Consider the following 25,825-nt stretch of genomic DNA (forward strand, 5'->3'; position numbering starts at 1 on the left):
TTCTAGAGCAGGGTTTGTCTTTTCCTTCCGGAGGCTGCGCGCGTCCCCTAGCACAAGGTCGTGGTCCTTCCGCCTCCCTTACCAGCACTCTTGAGGACATTGGGCCAGCCAGATAATCTCCCATCTGAAGATCTGTAATTTAATCATGTCTGCAAATTCCCCTTTGCCAGAGGAGGTAACATATCAGAGGTTCTGGGGATTACTAAGGGTGGACATCTTTGGCGGGGAGGGTTATCAGTCCGTCTAACCCAGATCATTAATATTTTTATCAAGACGAGCTCGCTTGACTCATCTCACTCTCGTTAAATCTCACGAAGTAGATGCCATTTTATTCCCCGTTGGAAAATGAGGCACAGAGAAGTGAAGTAACTTTCCCAAAGTCACGTAGCCAGAAAACTGGCCCCTGGAGCTCATGTTCTTATCAGCCGAACTCTGTAAGGTGGCACGTGGTAAGCACTATATTAATGTTACCTATTACTGTTATTTCTACCAAGATTAATATAAAAATCTTGATCACATAAGTTAACATGTGAGAAGCGCCACACAACGCCGGTCGTACTGCGGGTCTTCAAGTGTCATTTAGATCTTTCCAGTCCTACCAAGCCATCTTTCTCTTCATCACCAAGAGGGTTTGGGCTCATTACGCCCTCCCCAACATGGCGCCCTCCCCGCCCCCAATCCATACCACTCAAGATGGCGCCCGTTGCGCTGAAATCCACTTCCGCCCTTCTCAAGATGGCGCCAACACCAAGTCCTTGTTAACCTTCCTCTCTATTCAGATTCAGGACGGTCTTACCTTAACACTGGGCATTCTTTGACTCTCTCAAAATGGTGGCAGGCGCACGACGCACAACATCCGGACCTTTCCAAGATGGCGCCAGAGTCGTAAACTCTCGTCGCTGTTCTAACAGGCACTTCCGGTGGTGCCGATCGCGGGCGTTTGCGGCCCGCGGGAGGCCGTTCCGGGTCGCGCTTTGCGCTCGGACGCTCGGGCGCCAGGATGGACCGGAGGAAAAAGCCCTTGGATGTTACGGCCTCCTCGGTGAGTGCGGGTACACTGATGCCACGGGGCTCCGAGTTCTCCTCCCCTCCACCACACAAGCATCTCGACCTTGTTTCTTCCGTGCGGACACCCAACCCGGCCTTCCCTCAAACAGCTGGGACCCGGCTGTCCCGGCTGCGGCCCCGGGCCCACTTCCTGACCTGCAGGACCCTGTGTCTGGCCTCTCCCTCGGACGTGCCCTTGGACCACGAGGCCCTCTAGATCCAGCCCTGACGGGTGTTGCCCCCCTCAAGAATGTCGCTGCCTCGCTGTGCGACAGCCGTGCCCGGCGTCCGGGCCAGCCTGGTCTCCCCCGCTTGCTGCGCAGACCCGGCCCCCGTCCTCGCTTCCTTTCCGGGCTGGGGACCAGCAGGGTCCTCGCCGGGATCCGAGAGCGCCCGGCGTCCCGGCCAGGAGTTACCAGTTGGTCTCGCACCCGCGGGTCTAGCCGGATGTGAGCGGTTTCACGAAACCAGCTGCTCGTAGGAAGAAACCTGCCGAGTACGAGCCTGTGCACTACTCATTGATCGTCTCGGCTGCTTTAAAGAGCAGGTGCTATTAATATCCCTGGTCTGAGGTTCTTTTTTTTTTTTTTTTTTTAAGGTTTTATTAATTCATGAGACACACACACATGCAGAGGGAGACACGGGCTCCGTGCAGGGAGCCCGATGTGGGACTCGATCCTGGGATCACGACCTGAGCCCAAGGCCGACCCTCAACCACTGAGCCACCCAGGCGCCCCAGATCCCTGTTTTATAGCTGATAAATCCGAGGCCCAGTAAGGGAGCGTGGCTTTCCCCAGCTTGACATACAGAATTCTTAGTGTTAGAACTGTTGCACTCGAGGCTCTTTGTCTCCAAACCATTGCCTTTTCTGTTACATTGGAGCAAATTGCCTAATCTTACTTGATCTTCAATTTACTGTAAATTGAGGCAGGCGCTCAACTGCTGAGCCACCCAGGGATCCCAGTATCTTCATTTTAAAACTCAAAAATAGTCGTAGAAGGTATCCCTGGGTGGCGCAGCGGTTTGGCGCCTGCCTTTGGCCCAGGGCGCGATCCTGGAGACCCGGGATCGAATCCCACGTCGGGCTCCCGGTGCATGGAGCCTGCTTCTCCCTCTGCCTGTGTCTCTGCCTCTCTCTCTCTCTCTCTCTCTCTCTCTGTGACTATCATAAATAAATAAAAATTAAAAAAAAAAGTCGTAGAAGAGGAAAATGTGTGGCTAGAAAATCGTTGTGGTTAAGAAGGCTTAGAAGGGGGACTAAAGTTTTTGTGTTTAGAAATTTAAAATATTAAATATTAGGTCCTGGGATGAAACTGTCCTTATTAAATCCCTACAACAGCTGCTTTTAGATTGATGTCTTCCAAAATAGAAATCATTGAACTCAGTCATTTTGATTTCCCTTAAAACTCAGTCTGTGATGCGTGCTTTGTAAGTATCTAATTTATAGGGAGTTGGATCTGGACTTTTCATTTTATCTTTCTTTGCAGAGTAGACAGTGCTGATTGGTACAAGTGAGAGGTAGTTCACCCCAACTTCCCTGTTCGCTTTGCCCTGGCCTTTGCTGTTCTTGAACTGTATGATTCAGCTAAACTTCCAATTTCTAGAACATGCATAAATTTGGAGTTCTTCTCATTCACTCAGACCATGTTATTTCTAGCTGTTGAAATCTTGTCTTTTTTTACTAAGTACTCTCTATACCCAACATGGGGTTCAAACTCGCGACCCTCAAATCATCAAGAGTCTTCTGAGCCACCCAGGAGCCTCTTTCGCACCTTTTAAGGCTCAGCTCAAAGTTGTCTCTGATCATTCTGGACAGAAGGAAATGCTCCTGTAGCTGAACTTTTATGCTGCTTTCTTCACCCTCACCCCTGTTTTAAAGGTTTTATTTTTAAGTAGTTTCTACACACAATGTGGGGCTGGAACTCACAGCCCCAAATCAAGTCTCATGCTGCACTGACTGAGCCAGTCAGGTGCCCCTGTTTTCTTCTGCTCTTAAAGTCTTTATTACATTTTACTGGTATTATAAGTTACCTTTTTTTATTAGATTTTAACTGTTTGAGGCAAGAGTGTATCTATTTCATGTTTGTATCCTGTTCTTCAGCGCTCAGTTACTGGGCAAAGATATTTTTCTGCAGAAATGATAAATTTTGAAGATTAAGAGAGGTTACAGTATGAAAAAGCCAAGTACGGTGTCAGGCAGAGAGAAGGGGTGTGTTCAGTGTTGTAATTTCAATCTGAATCCAACAGATGCAGACTTCATTTACTTTGCCAATCACTTTCCCCTTAGTCCAGTGTTGAAGATTAGAAATACATTGCCAGCAGAGCTGGAATGCAATAGGACTTGGTTTTACTTTGTACTGGATTCTACATTCAGACATTTAATTTTCTACCTATTTTTGTCCATTAATGGGAACTTTAAATCTTGCTTTGAGAATTACAATAATTTGGAAATCTAGTCACTCGTTAGAATTAATTACATGTCTTTGCTTATTTGTTTTGTTCTAGTTGGTAGATCTTAAAGCCGAACTCTTCCGAAAACAAGAAGAATTCAAACAAGAAAAGCTTCTGAAAGACTCTGGAGTTTTGGGAAAACCAAAAACAACTATTAAGGTAAAAATAAGATATAGTTTTCTCCATCAGTTCCAAATATGGGGAAATTGTACCCTACTTAGCTTTTTTGAAAGTGTCCTGGCCTCTGCTACATATAAAATTTAGGGGAAAATCCCTTTCTTGTAGCTGAACATCTGCATAAAGTGTTTTATATTAGAATAGAAATTAGAGCATTTAAAAGCATATTTTAAATTTTTTTTAAGATTTTATTATTTATTCATTCATGAGAGACACACAGAGAGAGGCAGAGATAGAGGGAGAAGGGAACCCGATGTGGGACTTGGTCCTAGGACCCCAGGATCATGACCTGAGCAGATGCTCAACCACTGAGCTGCCCAGGTACCCCTAAAAACACATTTTAATACAATTACTCAGCACTTCTTTTTTGGAAAGTGCATGTTTTAGTTGATGGTTGTGTACATTCTTGTGGAAGATCAGCTGTATAGGTATTATTAATCCAAACAGATAAGCAATTAGATGATACAGTAATACAGTAGAAAATATCAGGATCTTTAAGAGCTGTGAATGGTGTGCTAATTTTATAGGTAATGGTGTTTATCACTTCTATTATAACATTTTTTGAATTAAATTGTAATCATTCAGGGGATAAAAGATATGTAACTGTGCAGTTATGTAAAGGAATTCTTTTTTTTTTTTTTTTTTTAAAGATTTTATTTATTCATGAGAGACAGAGAAAGAGGCAGAGACATAGGCAGAGGGAGAAGCAGGCTCCATGCAGGAAGGCTGATGTGGTACTTGATCCTGGGACTACAGGATTACGCCCTGGGCTGAAGGCAGGCACTCAACCACTGAACCACCCAGGGATCCCTGTTAAAGAATTCTTTATATAATTTAGGGATTTTTTTTCCCTTTAGCTCCAGCTTCTTCTTATACAGTCTATTTGCACGAAGTAAGTTGGCTGTTGGATCTAATCTGCTTTTTTTTCTTCTGAAAGGATTTTATTGCAATCACTTGGTATTTCTGTTTTGTCTTTTGAAATAAATATGCTGCAGAAACCAAGTATCTGGAGCAAACAGAATGCAGGAGTTTCAAATCGAGCTGAGAAGGATGCAGAACAGAAGATTGAGGAACAGAAGACTTTAGACAAAGCAAGGTAACGTTAAGCTTTACTCACTGTAGTTACTTCTGAGGCTATCCAGGCAAAGAGAGTTCTCTTTTTATGCTTCTGGATTTACAGTTTTAATTTTGTCATCTTTGGGATCCCTGGGTGGCGCAGCGGTTTGGCGCCTGCCTTTGGCCCAGGGCGCAATCCTGGAGACCCGGGATCGAATCCCACGTCGGGCTCCCGGTGCATGGAGCCTGCTTCTCCCTCTGTCTGTGTCTCTGCCTCTCTCTCTCTCTCTGTGACTATCATAAATTTAAAAAAAAAGTCATCTTTTCAGTCAAATACTCTACAAACATAAAATAGACTCTAAAAAGAATATAGTTTGTAGATGTATTTATAGTCTTATAAGAAGGGAAGACATAATCTCAGTCTGAAAGATGAAACAGTCCCACTTTGAGCCTTTGTTAGGCACTAAAATTATCAACAAGTGTTTCAGAAGTGTCCCTTGGTGGTGTGGCTCTGGGCTACTAGGTAGTATGACAGTAGCATTTAGAAACTAAATTTCTCCCTAGCGTTTTATTTTGAAAAACTTGAAAACTACAGAATAATTGAAAGAAGAGTACAATGAATCTTCTAATACTCTTTACCTAAGCTCATGAATTAATGATTTTCCACATTTACTTTTCCTTTTTTTCTTTCTCTCTCCTCTTTGTATGTATGTAGAGAAACTTTGTTAAACATCATGCCTCAAAATGTTTCACTATGTATCTCCTAAGAACAAGGACATTCTCCTACATAACCATATTCTGCCATACCCAAGAAATTTAACACTAATAAAATAGTGTTAAATAGTTTATTATATGGTCTATAGGCAAAGTTACCAATTATTCTGGTACACTTGAGTCCTTTATAGTTTGTTTTTTTTTTTAATTCAATCTAGAATTAAAAGATTGCATGTTGCATTTAGTTTTCATATTTTTCTTTCCTTTTTTAACAGGGAGAAATTTTGTTTATAGCATGACTTTTTTTTTTTTAAGTTTATTTATTTATTTATTTTTGTAGTTATCTCTATACCTGCTGTGGGCCTCGAACTCACAACCTCGACATTTAGAGTTGTATACTCCTCTGACTGAGCCAGCCAGGCACGCCAGATGGCATATTTCTTTAGCCTCTTTTAATCTAGAATAATTCTCATGCCTTTTTGTTGTCTGTTATACCATAGCTATTCTTGAAGAGCTTAGGCCTGTTGATCTGCAGTGTCCCACAATCTGATTAGAGTCCTATTAGCTGCTTTTGGTTAAGAATATGATGTAGTTGACGTGTCGTTCCTGTTAGATGACAGCAAGAGGTTCACAGTGTCTGTTTGAATTGTTATTTGTGATGAAGTGTGATCACTTGATTAAGATAGGCCTGCTAGGTTTTTCCACTGTAAAGATGCTCTTCCTCATTTGTAATTAATGATAATCTAAGGAGGGAAACTCTGAGACTATGCATATCTTGTTCACCAATATCTTTCCACATACTTATTACGTTGGTGGTTTCAAAGTGATTATTTTTCTAATTATTTTCTAAACTATCCATCTTTATTTTTTCATTCCATTTATTAGGTGGCATTCTTCCATAAAGAGGAACTCTCCCTTATTTGCAGTATCACCCTCGACTGAGAGAGAATCCCAAGTTTTAGTATCTGTTATGACTCATTGCTTTTGGATCCTTGTGTAATAAAAACTCTGCAGTTGCAGACAGTGGTCATTAAGGTTGCTCAGCTCTTTCTGGGTCTGAAAAAAAGAGGCAGAATATTAGTGCATTTGGGGGATTGTTTTTCTTGGCATTTGACCTGTTCCCAGCAGACACACATTATGTTATTTACAAAAATGTAATAAATATATATATTAGTATAATATATAATAAACATATTTAACATACAAAACATGTTAATTTTTGAGACATCTCTCTCACCTCCTGGACATATTATCAGAATTCCAATTTGTTGAAGGGTACTGTAATTTTTTATTTTTTATAAATGTATAAACTCGGCATAACAGTTTTCCTGGGTACTTTGCTGTGGTTTTTTTCTATCCAGTAATCTGTTACATAATACTTGGGCTTCACTGTGCTTGTGAGGAGTCTAGTCTTTCCTTGGTCTGTGTCTCCCCAGAGCTCAAAACAAGCAGGGACAGTCCCATGAGGATGTATGGCCTTGGGCAAGTTACTTCTCCATTGAGACTTTGCTTATCTATGAAGTGAGGTGGTTCATACTCAGCTCATGGAGCTTTTCAGAAGATTAAAGGAGATACATAGTGTCTGGCACCCAGTGGTTCCAGATAAGTGTCCCATACTCTTGCCCTCTGCATTCTTTCTTACTCGATTGAAGTAATTCTTCTCGGAAGTCTCTAACGACTTCCTCATCTGCTAAATCCAGTGGCCATTTCTCTGACATCTTCCTTGATCTCCATTACTGGTTTGCAGACTCTTCTGCTCTCTTCTTTCTGTTGCTGCATCCAGACTCTTTACCCTTTTCTCACCTGTTCTTATACCTGTCTTTGTCCTTACTTTGTGCCCCTCTCCCCTTTGCTCAGCATCCTCTGCTGCTCTGGTCTCTACTTGAACATACCAAGTTCATTCCCGCTCCCTCTTTTTTCTGCCTCACTTGCTTTCTTCCCACGATCCTCTCATGGTTGGCTTTTCGCTCTATAAGCCTTAGCTCAAATGTCACCTTCGAAGAGGTTTCTGCAGGCTACTTTTTCTAGCTTAGTGTCCTCTTGGTTACTCCGTCCTGATGCCTGCTTTTTGTGTTTTTTTTGTTTTTTTTTTTTTAATTTTTTTAAAGTTGTATTTTCATTAACACAGCAAGATTCTATAATGACACAGGTTATTACATTAAGCCCCCTCTGAAATAGAGCAAATTAACCTTTTGGAAGTGGAAGGGCCTCCAGGGATGACAGCTGCTTTTATTTCCTTTCCTTCACAGCACTTGTCTAAAATCCTCATTCTCATTGATTTATTATCCATCCTTCTCCCTTTCTATAACAAAAACTCTGTGAGCCTGGGGACTTTGTCTTATTAACTGCTGAGCCCTCAGCACCTGAAACCATGCTTGGTGCGGAGGAGGTGTGGAAGCAGTACTTGTTGAATGAATGTGTAAAACAGGAGAGGAATCTTTCTGACCTAGACAATAAGCAGATGACATAACCGATGGCATGCTTTCGTTTGTGATCTAGTTACTTTCTGTGACCACCCTAAGAAGCAGTGCTGTTTTTTTCATCTATTACAAATTTTGAAATTGGGAGATACAAGAGAGGTGAAGTAATCTGTTTCAGAACACATAGCCGTGTGACCAAGGGACTTTATTGTCCAAGGACACCATTAGATATGAAATTTTCCATTATGATTAAGTGTGATTCTTCACAAGCTAAAGCTCAGATGACCCCTTTGGGACTTTTCTTTACCATCATTAAGTATTTCTAGAATAAAGAATTACCAGCTGTCTTACTTGGTCTGTGCCCACTAAAAAATAAATGTCACCAGAATTAATGTGAGCAGAGAGGCTACTTTATGGAAATACCAGGGTTGATGTTTGTTTTTTGTTAGTTTGTGTCATGAATAAATTACTCATGTTCTGTATAAAACAGTCATATTTAAAAAAAATTTTTTTTAAATTTTTACTTATTTATGATAGTCACAGAGAGAGAGAGAGAGAGAGAGAGAGAGAGAGAGAGGCAGAGACACAGGCAGAGGGAGAAGCAGGCTCCATGCACCGGGAGCCTGATGTGGGATTCGATCCCGGGTCTCCAGGATTGCGCCCTGGGCCAAAGGCAGGTGCCAAACCGCTGCGCCACCCAGGGATCTCAAAACAGACATATTTTTAACAGACTTCTAAGAAGTTGGTCTTTAGCCTCCTTAGAGAAGCCTAATAAATCATGGATGACCAGGGACCCTTGTCTGAAAACAGTAATGCAGAGTTACATTGAATTTGGTGATCCATTTGGAAGGTTGTATACAGAAAGTGTTTTTGTTTAGGCACCTCTCTTTCTCTCTCTCTTTTTAAACTTAGGTTGCACTTGGCATTTGCATCTGAAATCTTACTTCATTATTTTCAGATACTGATTGAGTGAGAACTTGTGCCAGGTATCATTTTAGGCACTGGGATACAGTCATCAATAAGAGAAACATGGGCCTGTTTTTTTATCTAAATTTTAAAAATTTTATTTAAATTAGATTTTCCAGCATATAGTATAACACCCAGTGTTCATCTTATTGTGTGACATGAGCCTGTTCCTATGGAACTTATATTTAGTCAGCAAAGTGGGCATCACTAGGTCTGAGGATCCCCTCAGAGTGGGGTGGTCAGCTCCAGTTACAGCCACTTCCTCATCAGACTAGGCCTATTGTGCAGGTTGCAGCAGTCAGGCAGCCTTAGTAGCTAATGTTAGACCATTTCTAATGCTGTCTGTTTTTCTCCTAGGGAGAAATTGGAAGAAAAAGCCAAATTATATGAAAAAATGACTAAAGGAGACTTTATAGGTAAATATAATAATTTATTTATACTTTTCTATTTTCTCAAATTCCTACAGACCTGTAGTATTTTGTTATTTGTTAGAATAACTAAGAATGGGGAGGAAATTTAAGGATTAATACGGGTTACTTTCTGTGCTGGCACAGAGACAAGAAAATCCACAATAATTGTTGATTGCTCAGTGTGTGCCAGGCCACATGTTAGTTGCTATGAGGGAACAAACAAGAACAGTATAAGCCAGAGTCTCTGCCTCTGCCCTCAAAGGAATTGTCATCAATGGAGAACAATGGCATAGAACAACGCAAAGGTAGGAAACGAGATCTTAAATAGACTACCATTATAAACCATTATGGCTATGTGGAAAAGAAGACGGGGGAGTTATGGGTATATCAAGGGGTATATCAAGTTATGTTTCCTTTTCCCTATTTTATATTTTTTCTGTGATGTGCCTATAATGCTTCTAAAATAATAAAAAGATCCCCCTTTCCTCACACTCTCCAGAAAAAATCCAGCCTACAATTAGATGACATTAGAAGAGATTTTACAAGGCAGTGCATAATTCATCGCCAAAAGGCATGTGGGGAAGTCTTTAGGGAGAAGGTAGGCTCTGATAGGGTCTTAAAGGCTTTGGATAGCTGGAGAAAGGGATTCTGCAGGGAGAGTGTGGTGGGAGCAGATCGGCAGAGGAAGTAGAGGGCCAGTGTTGGCAGGACAGACTACGTGGCTAGGGGAGGGGACAGTGGGACAGTAGAAGAGAGGCAGGGCTGGAACCCTGGTCATTAGCTCCCCAGACAGTCCCAACTCCCTCTTCCTGGGTAGCAGAAGCATGTTTCCTGCATGGCAGGGAGCCCAGTGTAGGAGAGTCAGTCACTCTGAAAGCTGGGGGACATGGGGAGTGGTCATGTCTTCCTGAAGAAGCAGCAGGGTGTCTGTTAACCAGAAGGCCTCACTATTATGTGGTTTCATAACTTTGCTCTGGGAAATACATCTCTTTTCCATGTGAGTTATTTTGTGGCTTTAAAAAAATTAAAGCCTTCTACTTTATTCAAACTTGACTCTGTTGTTCATCTAGAAATCAGGTCCAAAGGCCTGTGGCTTTGGGGATTTGGTTCTATCCAGAATGGCAGGCCTACCACCTGATAAGATAGCCCTGCGGGTTTGGGTAATTTGAGTTTTGAAGCCTCAGTTATTCTCCACTCTGTTCTGGGGTTTGCCACCAGTACCCGGTGATGTGGAGCCTAGTATCTACTCCATACAGATTATTGCTGTTCTCAGAGAAAAACTGAAGTGACTATAATACCCAGCGTAGTGAAACTTCATGTAAATGTAATTGTAAGTACGTCAACTATCCTGGGTTAAATTAAAATTGTGGATGGTTACTTAACCTTCAGTGTATTATTTATTTGTTTAAAGATTTTATTTATTAGAGTGAGTGCGCAAGCATGGGGAAGGGCAGAGGGAGAGGGAGAAGCAGGCTTCCCACTGAGCAGGGAGCCCAATGCAGGGCTTGTTCCCAGAAGCCTGGGATCATGACTCAAGCCAAAGGCAGATACTTAACCAGCTGAGCTACCCAGGCATCCCTCTCCTCAGTGTATGTTTTAGCCCAAGCAGATCACAAGCCACATGTCTCTGTGTGCCCCACAGATCCCTGGCACCATGCCTTGCCTGAAAGTGGTGTTCATTGGTTTGAAAAGAATTCAAATGACTTCTTTTACCCTATATTATGATCCTTAAACATCATACTACAACAATAGTCCCTTGATTAGGGAGGTATATATAGCAATAAAGGTTTATTGCTCTAGTCTGGCAACATGAGCAATGCAATTCTCCTTCTGCATTATGTCATTGGTTGTGTGAGTCTCTTGAAATCAAATGGTTTTATCTTAAAATTGCATTCTGACACTATATTGCTCACTCATTATATTGATGAGGCAATAGAAAACTTTAAGCTCTTTTAAGACTTTTTTGTGTGGTCATGTGTTTCTGATGGCCTATTTGCAGCTTTCATGTCAGGTCCCGTGGTGGCTCTGTGTCTTTGAATTGTTCTGGGGATGCTGGGGGTGGTGGATGCATCGACTAGTGAACCATCCAGGGACGATGTAGCTGCCCAGCAGTGAATGTGACTGCTTCATATCAATTCCATATGTGGTTTGCCTCTTTGAAAATAATGTGAAAAATCTGAAAATTGATTTTTCTGTCTTAGATGAAGAAGTGGAAGATATGTACCTTGTGGATTTCACACAGAAGATCATAGACAAACATAAAGAAATGGAGGTGTTTGGTGCCAATAGAGATTCTAGAAAGGCAGGAGAAAGAGACGATGATGAAGAAAATCTTTCTGAAAAAGATATACCTCCTCCCCAGGACCCCAGTGAAGAATGGTTGGTAGTAATTATACAATTTGGTCATGTGAACATTCTAAGATTTGCATTTACTTTTTTTTTTTTTTTTTTTTTTTTTTTTAAGTAATCTCTATGCCCAACACGGGCTTGAACTCATGACCCCAAGATCAAGAGTCCCTTGCTCTATTGACTGAGCCAGCCAGGAGCCCTGACTTGTGTTTACTTTCCAAAAGTATATCAAACCATTTCTCCTTATTCTTCCTCAGTTTTCTTTCTTTTAATATTGGATTTACAGATACAGAAACAGTAACTCCAAAGAAGAAATAGTTATAAGACTGAGCCAAATGCAGAAGGCATTAATACACTTGCTTTGTTGGTGTGGAAGAGTTGTTTAGACTCTCAAAGCATGTTCCTTTGTTACCCAGGCTGCTGCCTATGTCATTATTCAGGCATTGTGGAGAGTCACTGTCTAGCTGGTGGTAATGTTCATTTCCCAGAGAAGAGGCAGACAGAGCTGGTCCAGGAAACCTTACTTTGGCTGGGACATTTTCTGGCAGTGTGATACAGGCATTGTGGATCTTGGACCTGCATAGCCCTGGATCCATCTTTCACTGGCAGTATGACCTTGATCAAGTTCCATCCTTGCTAAGGGTCAGTTTCCTCACCTGTAAAACAGATAATGAAGCCTGGTTTCCCTGACTGTTTGCCTTAAACTCCCTTTAGCAAATAAGAATATTCTAAGTTACCCAAGAAACTGCTGTCTGTGGAGTATAAGCAGATATTTGGTAAACTTTTATTGAAATTGTCCCAAATTCTATCTATGTAGAGGTGAATGATGGGGAAGCCAAACTTGTCTTTTCCTTATGAGACCAATAAATACATCAATAAGTATAAAGAGAACAGAATGGAAATTCCTTTCTAATGATTTTCTGTACTTAACACTTGTATTCAGACTGGGAATAACCCTACCTGCCCACCCTCTGCTTATGCAGAGCCCACCCATCTTCCCTTCCAGGCTCAGATATCCTCATTATTGGGGTCTTTGTTAGGAACTGCTGAGGGTGGTTTGTAGCACTTTTGTCAGCTATTGGCCCTGCTGGCAGGAGTCATTTATGAATGTAAGAGGAGCAGTGCCAGCTACGAGCATCACAGGGACCGCACATCTTCATACTACTTAGGGTGCCCACAGTGGTCCAGAAATAACATTCACATTGGGATAGAACAGCTGTTTTCATATCTGCTTTCTAAAAATAAATATTTTGGCAAGATTTTCTGGCTGCTTACTTGCTACAAGCAACCCAAAGAGAAGCACATACAATGCAGTCTCTTCCATTGATGCTTTTCCTCATCATTTCTAGTGTGAGTGATTTTTCCCTCATCTGGACTCTAGTAGCACTTGGATACACTTCCAGCTCTTTTAGGTCTTACCTTTTCCTTATTGTTGACATACAACTGGCCTTGTTACCAGAAAAAAGATTTGAGAAAAACTTTAGGTACTTTCTATATCCTCCCTGCTGTTGTCAGGAAATGTTTCATGGGCACGTGCTTTAGCTTCCCCCTGGAGCTCTTTGAAGATGGCATGACTCTGAGCCCCCCTTTATTACTTACACCTCAAGTAATTGTTTCCTTGGAGCTTGCTCAGTGATTGCTGATTACATAGAGCACTTGCTGACTACTGTCTTGCCACTTCTGTTTTGATGGGATCTGTACATTTTAGAGACCTTCTTCAGAAACAGAATAGCCTATGATTGCTTTTCATAGCAGAAATCTCATCTTGAAAGCTTTAATGTCTTTTTTTTTTTCTTACTAATGCCTGTATGATTACAAGCAATTTGTCAGTGATTTGAAGAGTTTGGAGGGCAATTGAAGGTGTCGCATGCCACCATATGGTGAAGGAAGACGCATTGCAAGCAGTTCTAACACTTTTTTTGTTTTTAAATTAAGCTCCAGAACTGTAACTACTTGTAAAATCCTTTTAGTAGTTAAGTTCCAGGTGGTGGAAAGTCTTTCCACAAAAATACTGTAAATAATTACTCAGACCATCTGGCTAGTTGATTTTCTTTTTCTATTCATTAGAAAAAGGGTGGGGGGAGGGGAGGAAGAAAGAAACTGCTTTCTGCATTTGAAGGTTTTATTTCTTATGGTAAGCAGCATTAGGACTATAATAATAGATTCTCAAATATTTAGCTTTCAAATCGTGGGCTAACAATTGGAATCAGCATGTGTAAGAGGAAAGAAACTGCTAACAAAAGCAAAGCACGCACACACACGTGAGACTCTGACCTTGAGTTGCACTAGCAGTACTGACCCCTTTCTGTGTTTTTAGCACCCTGATAAAGGCTGGGACATTCCTTACCCATAATTAAACAATAAAATAATCTGTTGCATCATAGTGCAATTGAAATGTTTTCTGTGAGAATCTGTGCATATTTCCTGTTGTGGGAAGTTGGATTCTTTCATTTTGCCTTGCTGTCTGCCTGGTTCCCCTGGCTGTCTAGTTTGGGCAAAGTTGGAGAGGGAGGAACTAAGTAAAAGGTAATAGACTTGCCCACTCCCAAGATGCTTTTGCAGTACAAGATGTGTGTTGCATGGCTTCCTCTTAATTAATGTGTCCTCAAAATATGTTCTGGTTGGAAAGGACTGTACCAATTAGAAGAAATAAAGGAAAGAATAAGAAGTTAGATTTGGGAAGACTGAGAAGATGAACAAGTTGAGAATGGTACAGAACAAAGTTATTCTGATGCTGACAAAATATGTGGAATTGTCTAAACTAGGTTGGAGTTTAAGTTCTGAGATGTTGCAGCAAGGGTCTGGATGGGGTATTTGTTTTTGAAATCAGAGACATACATGATCAGTCATTTTCTGCAGTGTCTGAACCTAAGATTGGAAAAAGGGCACAATGAGCTGATTGTGTGTCAGCTTTAAACTTTAAAAAGCATGTTTTGTTTTGTTTAAGATTTTATTTATTCATGAGAGACACAGAGAGAGGGACAGAAACAGAGACAAAGGCAGAGGGAGAAGAGAAGCAGGCTCCATGCAGGGAGCCCGATGTGGGACTTGATCCCGGGACCCCAGGACCATGCCCTGGGCCAAAGGCAGGCACCAAACCGCTGAGCCACCCAGGGATCCCTAAAAAGCATGTTCTTATTGGTGGTAATGGTCTCTCAGGTTGAGAGTTTTTCATGGTAGTGAGTCTTATATTAATTTTTTTACTGTGCACCAATTCCCTAACTTAGAGAACCATATGTCATGTACAAAGACTTCTTCACATGTTTCCACTTTTATTTCAGGGTGGATTATGTGGATTCCTTAGGGCGATCTCGGCGCTGTATGAAAAAGGATTTGCCAGATTTGCTGGAGATGGACAAAAATCTTCAAGGGAGGCTGTAAGTGTGTGATATGTAAAGGTTTGCCCAGGTCTGAAATGCAGACATGGGGATTGTTTTGTGAGTGAGGCTGCTTTCAGTTCATTATCTTCGATGATATGGTAAGGAGGTTTTTTCTTAACATATAAAAATATTTGCTGAAGTACTCTTTTATGGCTAACATACACACATAATCCACACTCAGGGAACAGCCTAAAGAGTTGATCATCCATACTGTGTAGCTACTAAAAAGGATGAATTGAAGCTACATCTGAATACTTGGAAGAGTGTCTGATATCACAGTAAAAAATATAGAAGGAGCCCATCCAACAAACAAACATCTGTGGAGAAGATATTTAGGAATATATACTTGATTATCCCACAGCAGGTGGGAGCAGAGAGGTGGTTAGTTTATTAACTTTTTCTTTATACATTTTTGTATTTTGAATTAAGGGCCTTATAGCTAGATTTGTTTCTACAGGGCCTAAGACACTTCTAAAAGATAACTTGCTCACATGCTCCAGGGAATAAAATTCCCTTTACTGAGGACAGTTTTTATGAGGAAAATGTTGGGAGAAGATCCACCTTGTCCAGGTCCTTCGGGTTCAGATAGGCCTGGGCTCAACACAAAGAAGGAAGTGTAGAAGCCCTGAGCCATTTGACAGAGGACAGATGGCACTGCCCAGACTGCAGCATTATGCAGCTTCCTTGGCCCTGTACAGGTGACCATGCAAAGGAGGCTGTGGTTCCTCCTCCCGTTTAGCTCAGAACCAGGGTTGGAAGGAAAGTGATTTGTCTCAAGTGCCTAGGCAAGATTTTGTTGTGCTAATGTAACAAGTTGGCTGCTTGATTAAAGAAAGGTGGAAACCATTTATATAGTTTCCCAGTGGTATTGGGTCAGAAACCTCTGTAAGGAACTGTCTTCTTTATCAACTAGAATTGCTTGTCCATGATCCAGTTACTGAACTGAAGCATTGCTGTCTCATGGTTCTTATCTAAAGAGAGTTGTGCTCTGTTCCCCTACTAGTTTTGTTAGTCCTGCTAATGAGAAAACCTTATTATCTGAAGATATGAGAAAAGAACTTCAGCGCCAGCAGTGGGAGGAAGAAGAAAGAGAGGCCTTGAAAAGGCCAATGGGGCCCATACATTATGAAGACATTCGTGAAAATGGTATGATCATCCTGCAGGCTTTAAAATTTTTTTTATATATCTTGAACTAATGGCAAGCATAAAGGGAAAAATTCATAAAACAGCAGCTCTTATGTAGAAATAAAAGATGCTGATTTTGAAATTCAAAATATCCCCGTTGTTCACTTCATAGCCTAAAAATTACTCATATTGGGGATATCTTTCTAACAAAGGATGTATTAATCACAAAGAAGGGATTTTTTTTTTTTGGCTTAGCTGCCCTTTTTTTGTTTGTTTTTAAACTTGTGCCAAATATCACTCTGTTTCCTTTTGTTTTGGCAGGAAGTTAGCCTGAGTCTAATTTATTAATCAGGGAACTCTAATCTTTTGAATAATTTTGACTTCTTTCAGAGGCCCGGCAACTTGGTGTTGGATATTTTGCCTTTGCCCGAGATAAGGAGTTGAGAAACAAGCAGATGAAAACGTTAGAGATGCTGCGTGAACAGGTAAAAATTAAATTCAGAATTGATGTTAAGAAGTATTTGAGAAAAAAAAAGTATTTGAGCAGTTATTTTTTTGTTGGACCATACTACAAAAACAATCTATTTTTTAATTAATTAACTTTTAAAGATCTTATTTGAACGAGAGAGAGAGAGAAAACAAGTGGGGGAAGGGGCAGAGAGAGAGGAAGAAGCAGACTCCCTGCTAAGCAGGGAGCCTGATGCAGGGCTCAATCCCAGGACCCGGAGATCATGATCTGAACCAAAGGCAGATGCTTAACTGACTGAGCCACCAGACATCCCATAATCTGGTTTTTAAATTGATACTCAGAATGGCTTTTTATAAAAAGTAATGTTATATTTATTAATAGTTAATATTCAGAGCAGTGATGGACAAAAGTGTGTCAAATAAACTTTAAATTTTATTAAAGATTGATATTTCTGATATTTAATAAATACTGATAGAGCCATAAACCAGATATTTTATTATTTCTTTTTAATTGAAGTGTAATTGACACATAACATTATATTAGTTTCAGGTGTACAACAAATTATTCAATATTTGTGTATATTGGGAAATGATCACATTAAGTTTAGTTAATATCCATCATCACATAGTTACAGATTTTTTTTTTCTTATGATGAGAACACTTAAGGTCCACTTTTGGCAGATTTCAAATATGCATTATAGTATTAACTGCGTTTGCCATGCTCTACATTACATCTCCATGACTTGTTTATTTTGTAGCTGCAAGTTTAAATACCTTTTGATTCCCTTCGCTCGTTTTGCCCACCCCCCACCCTCACTTCTGTCAACCACCAATCTGTTCTCTGTATCTATAAGCTGGTATTTTGGGATTTATTTTGAGGGTAGAGTTTAGATTCCACATATAAGTAAGATTATACAGTATGATGATAAGTTCTGTCTGACTTACTTAGCAAAATGCTCGTAAGATCCATCATGTGGTTCAAATGGCAAAATTTCCTTCTTTATTATAGCTGAGTAATTAATACTCTATCCCACATATACATAAACACACATACCTACACTCCTTTATTTATCCACTGATGGACATTTAGGTTGTTCCATATCTTGGCTATTGTACATAATTCTACAGTGAACATGGAGCAGATATCTTTTTGAGTTAGCGTTTTCATTTTCTTCAGATAAATACACAGAAGTGGAATTACTAGATCATATGGTAGTTCTGTTTTTCACTTTTTTGAGGACTTTCCATACTGGTTTCCATTGTTGCTGCACCAGTTTGCATTCCCACCAATAGTGCACAAGGGTTCCCTTTTTTTTACATCCTTGTCAGTATTTGTTGTTTTCTGTCTGATAATAGTCATTCTAACAGGTGTGAGGTGATATCTCACTGTGGTTTTGATTTGCATTCCCTTGATGATTAATGATGTTCAGCATCTATGTGTCTGTTGGCCATCTGTATGTATGTATTCTTTAGAAAAATGTCTGTTTAGGTCATCTGAGGGGTTTTTGTTTTTGTTTTTTTCATCTGCCTGTTTTTTCATTGGATTGATTGTTTTTGTAGGTTTTGTCTTTTTTTTTTTTTTTTTATTGCATTGTATGAATTCTCTGTATTTTTGGGTATTGACCCTTATCAGATATATGATTTGCAGATATTTTCTCCCATTCAGTATGTTGTCTTTTCATTTTGTTAATGGTTTCCTTTGCTGTGCAGAAGCTTTTGAGTTCAGTGTAATCCCACATGTTAATTTTTACTTTTGTTGCCTTTGCTTTTGGTGTCAAATCCAAAATATCATGGCCAAGACTGATGTTAAGGAGCTTAACTGCCTATATTTTCTTCAAAAAAGTTTTATAGTTTCAAGTCTTATGTTCAAGTCTTTAGTCCATTTTGAGTTAATTTTTGTGTATGGTATAAGCTAGCGGTGAAGTTTCATTCTTTTGCATGTGGCTGTTTTGTTTTCCCAACACTACTTATTAAAGAAATTGTCCTTTTCCCGCTATATATTATTGGGTCTTTTTGTCATAAATTATTTCTGGGCTTTTTTTGTTCCACTGATCTCTGTGTTTGTTTATATGCCAATATCATACTGTTTAATTATTATAGCTTTATAATATAGTTCAAAATCAGGGAGCCTGATGCTTCCAATTTTGTTCGTCTTTCTCAAGGAGGCTTTAGCTCTTCAGGGTCTTTTGTGGTTCCACGTAAATTTTAGGGTTGCTTGTTCCTACTATTGTGAAAAACATTTGTTTCAATTTTGTTAGAGATTACATTGAATCTTTAGATTACTTTGGGTAATATGGACATCTTATCAATAGTAATTCTCCCACTCTATAAGCATGCTATATTTTTCCATTTCTTTGTGTCTTCAGTGTCATTCATCATTGCCTTATAGTTTCCCTTGGTTAAATTTATCGTTAAGCATTTTGTTTTTGATATAATCAGAATGTTTTCTTAATTTCCCTTTCTGATAGTTTGTTATTAGCCTATAGAACCGCAACAGATTTGTGATGTTGATTTTGTACCCTGCAATTTCCCAGAAGTCATTTATTCTAGTAGTTTTTGGGTGGTGGCCTTAGGGTTTTCTATATGTAATATCATGTCTTCTGCAAATAGTGACAGTTTTATCACTATTATTTATCAGTATCAATGCCATTATACTTTCATGAAGGTAATTGCTATTCTATTTTGGTGTTTCAGACTTTAAAATTATAGCTGCTCAGAAGTAACTTATGTAATTTTGATGTTTTAAATTTGGTTTTAAATATGGTACTTTTGGAGTGGCCTGGGAAAGAAAATAGAGAGTTATTTAAGGGATTTATTTAAGAGATTAAGGAATAGAACAGAATTGGTTGGTTTCCTTGAATGTGAAACATTCCAGGATGCTCTGTGAACAGTCGCTAAACTTAGAAAACACTCCAGAGGGCTTGTATAAGAGGACCTCATAAGTCTATGTTTTGGAGACCTCAATGCTAGCTGGCTAGAGGTGGCTTGAAAGTCAATTAATTAGTCTGTTTTTAAAATAAATTATTTCATCCCTTTAAACAGAACTATTGTGAATTTGGCTTACAGTAAATAGTGTTCTAATTTTCTGTTACATACAGACAACAGATCAGAGAACAAAACGAGAGAACATAAAGGAAAAGCGAAAGGCTATGTTAGAAGCAAGACTTGCTAAACTCCGACAAAAAAAGATGAAAAAGTCAAAAGAAGATGGAGCAGAGGAAGAAAATAAAGGTATATTGTGGCTCATGTGTCTGACCTTCAAGAGGAAAAATTTTAGTTCCATTGATGTCCCAACGAATAGGACTGGCAATATGGAAATGAGCCATTTAGTTTTATTCTCTAAGCAAGCAGGGTACCCTCAAAGGTACTGCCAGGAGCAGTTTTTTTATAATCAAAGTGATAAAGAGTGACACTCCAAGGAATTTTTTTATATAGATAAAAAAATTAACAGGACGTTGTGTTACTTCATAGAATGGTGTGGTTTAGTAACTGAGACTTAGAGAAGAGATGTTTTAAAATAAAGTTTAGTTGTGCATACATGTTTTGGACCAATTTTCTTTTGCTACGGATGTATGTTTTTTGGTTATTATACATTAACTTATTTTAAAGAATAAATATATGCACAAAGTCAAAAGAAAGAATTTATGAGTCTGGACGGCTTACGAGAGGTCACACTGTGTGGAAACACTGTTAGATATTGTCCCCCTACAGGCTTGCTGCATGCCGTATGAGTTACCCTAGTCTGGGCTTAGCTGTCCCGACTGAGACCCCTGCATGGACTGGCTCAAACAAGATGGAAGTCTGTTTTCTGTTTTAATGTTTTAGAGCTAGTGTTTTTCCAGGCACATGGTAGCTCTGCCCCAGATCGTCACCTAGTCCCAGCTTCCTCCTTTCTTCCTGCTTCTGCCATTCCCAGAGTGTTGTTCTCCCTGCAGGGCAGACAATTACTCCCCAGCACCTGTTTGTGGTCCTGTCCCAGGGAAGGGGAAAGAGGGGAGAGGAACCAGCTGCTTTAGCAATCTGAAGTGGAAGGCACACACAACCCACATTTACATCCCACTGGCCTGAATGCAGCTGCAGGGGGCTGCAGAATGGCTTGTCCTGTGAGGTGGCCACACCCCCAGCTGAAACTGGGGGCATTCTGTTTCCAAAAGGAGAAGGGGGTATGGGTGTCAGGGGCATATGCCAGCGTCTCCAGCCCTCACAGAAGCCTGTGCCAAGCCCCTTCTGATTCTGAACACAGCTTCATTTAGCTCTGAAAGGAGACCAGAAACTTTGAAAAGCTGAGAAATCACCTCTGCTGTTTTGTATGATGCTAGGTCCCTGAAACATGTTAAGCGTTGCATACCATTTGTTTTTGCTCTACTCCTGAACATTTGTCATTTTCACAACATGTGAAGTGCCACCACAGCTGTTTTTTAAAAACCCATTTTCTTTAAAAATCTGGCCAAAGGTGAATAGCTTACAGCCTGTTGCCATGCTTCAGCTCTTTATCACCCTAGGTCCCCTTGCTTTATCTGAGACTCTTACTTTAATTGAGTAGGGATTTCTGGTCCTTCAGCTGGTGGTCTGGGGAAGTGAGGTGGCATAGTGGGAAACAGAGACTGAAATCCCTCCAACCTGGGTTTGATCCTGGCTCTTGTCAGTTTCTACCTGTGTAACATTTTTGAGCTTAATTTTCCTCATTTATAAAATGAGAATTCTAATACTGACTTTGTTAGGGTTATGACAAGAATTGTACACTGTTGTATACTTAGTCCACTGCCTGGCCATGGTAGGTGCTCATTTAATACTGATCATTACTTGTACTCTTAAGATTAACGTGTTCTATTTAATTTTTATTTTTAAACTAGCTTTAAGCTTTATTATAATGATGTCTTATTCACTTGCAAAAAATAGATGTTATTGGATCTTTGCCACCAGAACCAGAGGCTGTGCCAGCTCCACGTACTGCTGCCCAGAGTAGCAAAGTAGAAGTCATTGTTCAGGAGAGGAAGGATACCAGGCCCGGAGTGCCCCATGTCCGAGAGTGGGACAGAGGAAAAGGTAAGGGGGATGAGCTCCAAGGTATAAACCCTTTCCAGTGATGGGCTTTACACAGGAGATTTTTCTAGTTCATCTCAGAATATCATTTTCATGAGTCTTAGTGGCCCCTTGAGGTTTAAGGACTGCTCCAGATCTTCCAGCTGGGTTCTTCGTAGTCCCCAGACACTAGCTGTTTGTAAACAGGAGCACTAGAAAGTGTGATTATGAAAGACCAAGATCAAAATACATCATTTCAAAAGAACAATTTTTTTAGAAGCACCAAGGGAAGTTTTTTAAAATTTGTGCTGCCCTCATGTGGCTTTACAGCTTTGGAATGCCCTTTATCAGGAGCCACTTCTAAAAATCTTTGAAGGTTTGGTGTTTTAAAGTCTTTAGCAGTCTCTTTTGCATTCAGTTGAGGATAGTCTGTGTGCCGCCTTATTAACGTGGATTTGCATGTGGTTGTGTTGGGTCATGCTAAATTTTCTGTAAATACACTGTTGTGCCCACAGCAGCTTCTTGTTGGAGTAGGCTGTGATTTATATCTCTTCAAGTGAGATCATTAGAATAGTACATTAGCTCATGTTGTTGCTGTTAGAGCTGATAAGATCCAACACAGGTAAAGATAGGCAGAAAGGCGAGTGCCTTAGGTTAGTGCTGCTGTTAGAAGGAGAGATGAAACACCAAATGGAAAAAAAAAAAAAAATACCAAATGAGATTTGGACAGGTATCTTTTTGTGTCTTCTAAAACTCAATAAAGGCCAAAATCTGTGTCTTATGAAGTACCTGCATCATGTCAAGCAAATGATCTGAGGGTTTGATATTTCTTTCTTTTTTTTTATTGTTTATTTATTCATGAGAAACACACAGAGAGAGAGGCAGAGACACAGACAGAGGGAGAAGCAGGCTCCATGCAAGGAGCCCGATGTGGGACTCGATCCTCAGTCTCCAGGATCACACCCTGGGCTGCAGGCGGCACTAAACCACTGCGCCACTGGGGCTGCCCTCTCTATCTTTCAAACACAATTTTAGTGCCTTTTTGGCAATACTTCCAGAACCTACCGGCCTTCTCCACAGAGCCTTCCTTGAATTTTTCCCCATCTGGAAGTAGACACTCCCTTTTCTTACCCTGCTTCCTTATATTTTTGTAGGCATTATGTAGAGCTTGTATTATGGTATTGCTATCCTTATTCTCCAGAGAACGGGAGTTGGCTTTTAAGAAATGTATATAATAATTGAAAAATAATAACAGTAAAAATTCAACTGGTTCGGTAATCAGTTCTGATAATATTCTTTCTTATTTTTATTAGATTTTTCCTTTGGGTTCTGGTCAAAGAGGCAGTCAGATCTCCGGGCCGAGAGAGATCCTGAGTTTGCCCCACCATCAGATTACTTTGTGGGTCAAAAGAGAACTGGTTCCCTTGGTAGCCAGCCATGGAGCAGACCTGCACCAGCACAGAGTGAGCCAGGACAGTGCTCTGGCCAGAACCATGGCCCCAGCTCTTCGCAGACACCTTCAACTCCTGCCCCCAGCAGCCCACCACAAGCCCCTACAGTTACTTTTGAAACTCTGGATGATATGATATCATATTATAAACAAGTGACATGAACTTCAAAAGCATTCTGACTTGGGTCTACACTGTTGATGGTGCCTTCCCCTTCCACATTGAGGAAAATACAACTTTAGAGACTGAATTATACCTTTCTCCTCCTGTTCTTTCCCTAGAAGATACAGACTTCATGTTGGATTTGTCATCAAGGAAGAAAGTGAATGGTACCGTGGGAATTCTGTAGCCGCTTGACTGTTCATTTCTTTCTAATTGATAGGAAGACCTATCTGTCTGGATTTATGTGTGAGCTGTCGTATATGACCCTGCTGAGGAGCTTGTAACTGTGTTTCGCACCCACTCCCTTGGGTTCTTTAAAGGTTCCTTTCCTTTCCTTTTGCAAATACTAACATGCAGCTCTCTTTGTTCTAAGGATTCAGTTTCCATATAAGTTGATGGAGTATCTGTCAGGAAGCATGTATGCCTGTCAGAATGGCAAATGAGGGGACACTATGTGGACCAGGGTGATCTAGTCTCCAAGAGGACCCTGAAGCTGGTAGACTATTAAGCAATAATACTTAAAATGATGAGAAAGATAAGGGAGGAGAACTTCATAATCCAGAAAGGTAGAAGATGAAGTGACTTCTCTTGTCATCCCATCTTAAATGGTGATTGTCACCACACATGCTTAGTGGGCATTCACTAAGTGTGTAGAGTGCCCAGGGCCCATGTGGAGGCTGTCGGGCCTAGTCAGAGAGGGAGACATGCCTTAGCTTAAGGGTGAGTTTTTCAGCTGGGCCTGCCTCTCTGCTGCACCCACTGTAGGCCCTCATTACTCTCAGAAGCCATGTCACCTCAGAAGTCTAACTGAAATAGATCTGGGCTGGAGTGAGGCAGGGAGATCCCTTCATCTTTACTAACAAATGAGTTAGTGAGCAGAGCTCCAGAAGCATTTCCTGTGCCTGAAAACATCCCATCATCTGCTTGCTGCACCTATGACTTCACAGGTCCAGATAAGCAGGGGGAATTGGCCCATAGGGTTCCTATGGCTGCCTCCCAGGCCAGTGAATCCTGTAGGAACATGCTAGAGCAGATCTTCCAAGTTCCAGAAGGAGCCTGCCCTCCTGTGGGCTCTGATCCACATGGTCTCAGTGGTACTGATGGGGGTGCCCTTATAGATTGCAAACTGGAGCCTAGTGAGGGTACTTGTCCAAGATCATGTGGCATCCAAGCAGCAGTCTGGGAATTAAATGTAGTTTCTTTAGGCTCATGTTTGCTCCAAATTTGATTTTTCCAGTGTCCTCTGCTCTCAGTCTTGTCATTCCAGTATCAAGTAGTACTGGATGAAAATCCCAAATTCTTGCATACTTAATCTCTTAACTCTACGTCAAAGGCAAAGTTGCCTGTCTTAAGGGTCATTCTGTCAGCCTGATCAGGCAAATACCTCTTTTTAAAAATATAATCAACTGACTCAGCCACCGTTTTTGCAGAAATTTAGGATAAGTTGATACTAAAATTCATATGGAATTGAAGATACCCAGGATATTCAAAACAGTCTTGAAAAGGAACAGAGTTGGAGGACTCCTTCCTGATTTCAAGACTTACTACAAAGCTATAGGCATCAAAGCAGTGTTGTACTGACATAGGATAAGCACCTAGATCCATGGACTAACTTTGAGAGTCCAAAAAGAAATCCATATTTCTGTGGTCAGTGGATATTTGACAGCGGTGCCAAGGCCATCCAATAGGGAAAGAATAATTTCTTCAACAGATCATTTGGGGACAGCTGACTGTCCACATGCAAAAGAATGAATTTGGACCCATAACTCGGGCCATAAACAAAGCCAACTCAATGTCAAAATGGATCGAAGACCTAAACATAGGAACTAAAGCTACAAAACCAACTGAACAGTTGTAGAATAAAGGTAAAGGAGACAGAAAAAAAAATTGGAATACTAGAAAGAAAAAATAGGATTATTAGTTATACCAGAATCATAAGAAAAAGATGGAAGAGAAGGAAGAAAACAGACAAATGAGAAAGATGGAAAGAGGGTATGTTTATGAGGTAGGGCAGAAGGATTTGAGAGTCTGTTTGTGGAGAAGGGATGGGAAGGCTAGTCTAAGGCAGCAGTAAGCCCAGGCCTGTAGGACCCAGTGGTCACTGGTTATGAGAGGGACCCCCAAATAACCTTTTGTTGTTGGCCAGGGTGGCCCAACTTAGGATGACGAAACAGTCTGCATATCTGCTCATGGTCACTGTCAAGTCTTAGTAAGTCAGATTTTCTCTAGGATTTCAAGACTATAAACATTTCTCATCCTCTCTTAGCATACAGGTAGTCTAGTGTTTTGTGAGCCCAGTTACATCCTCTTGCCTTTCAGACCCAGAGTTCAAGTGTTAAACCATTCCGGGTTCACCATTTCTCGCGGGCCTGTTTCATATGTGTGTAACCAGCAGATGGCGTGAACATTCTCAAGACTTTTGAAACAGCACTATCCCATTGAAATAGGACATAAGCCCTCATTTTCGGTTTTCTGGGAACCATATTAAAAAAGTGAAATTAACGTTATTGTATACTTTATTTCATCCAGTGTATCCAAAATATTTCGACATTTAATTGCATTAAAAATATCGAGATACTTTTGTATTTCTTTTCACACCAAGAAATACAAAAATACAAGAAATCTGTAT

At 40.5% G+C, this 25,825-nt stretch overlaps 1 protein-coding gene across 2 annotated transcripts; it reads left to right on the forward strand.

Moving 5' to 3' along the window:
• Positions 1-890: 890 nt before the first annotated feature.
• CCDC174 (coiled-coil domain containing 174) lies at positions 891-25,698 on the forward strand. Of its 2 annotated transcripts, none has more exons than XM_077857712.1 (11): positions 891-1,042; positions 3,553-3,657; positions 4,671-4,771; positions 9,189-9,247; positions 11,443-11,620; positions 14,872-14,967; positions 15,974-16,116; positions 16,486-16,580; positions 19,663-19,795; positions 21,464-21,610; positions 22,900-25,698. In XM_077857712.1, exons 1-11 carry the CDS (start codon positions 1,001-1,003, stop codon positions 23,196-23,198), a joined length of 1,398 nt encoding a protein of 465 aa, XP_077713838.1. In that variant the 5' UTR covers positions 891-1,000; the 3' UTR covers positions 23,199-25,698. The 2 variants fall into 2 exon arrangements, with proteins under 2 accessions (XP_077713838.1, XP_077713839.1); XM_077857713.1 differs by having other exon boundaries at positions 21,488-21,610.
• The last annotated feature ends 127 nt before the right edge of the window (positions 25,699-25,825 follow it).

This window comes from Canis aureus, chromosome 19 (genome assembly GCF_053574225.1).
Source record: "Canis aureus isolate CA01 chromosome 19, VMU_Caureus_v.1.0, whole genome shotgun sequence".
NCBI classification, from domain to species: domain Eukaryota; kingdom Metazoa; phylum Chordata; class Mammalia; order Carnivora; family Canidae; genus Canis; species Canis aureus.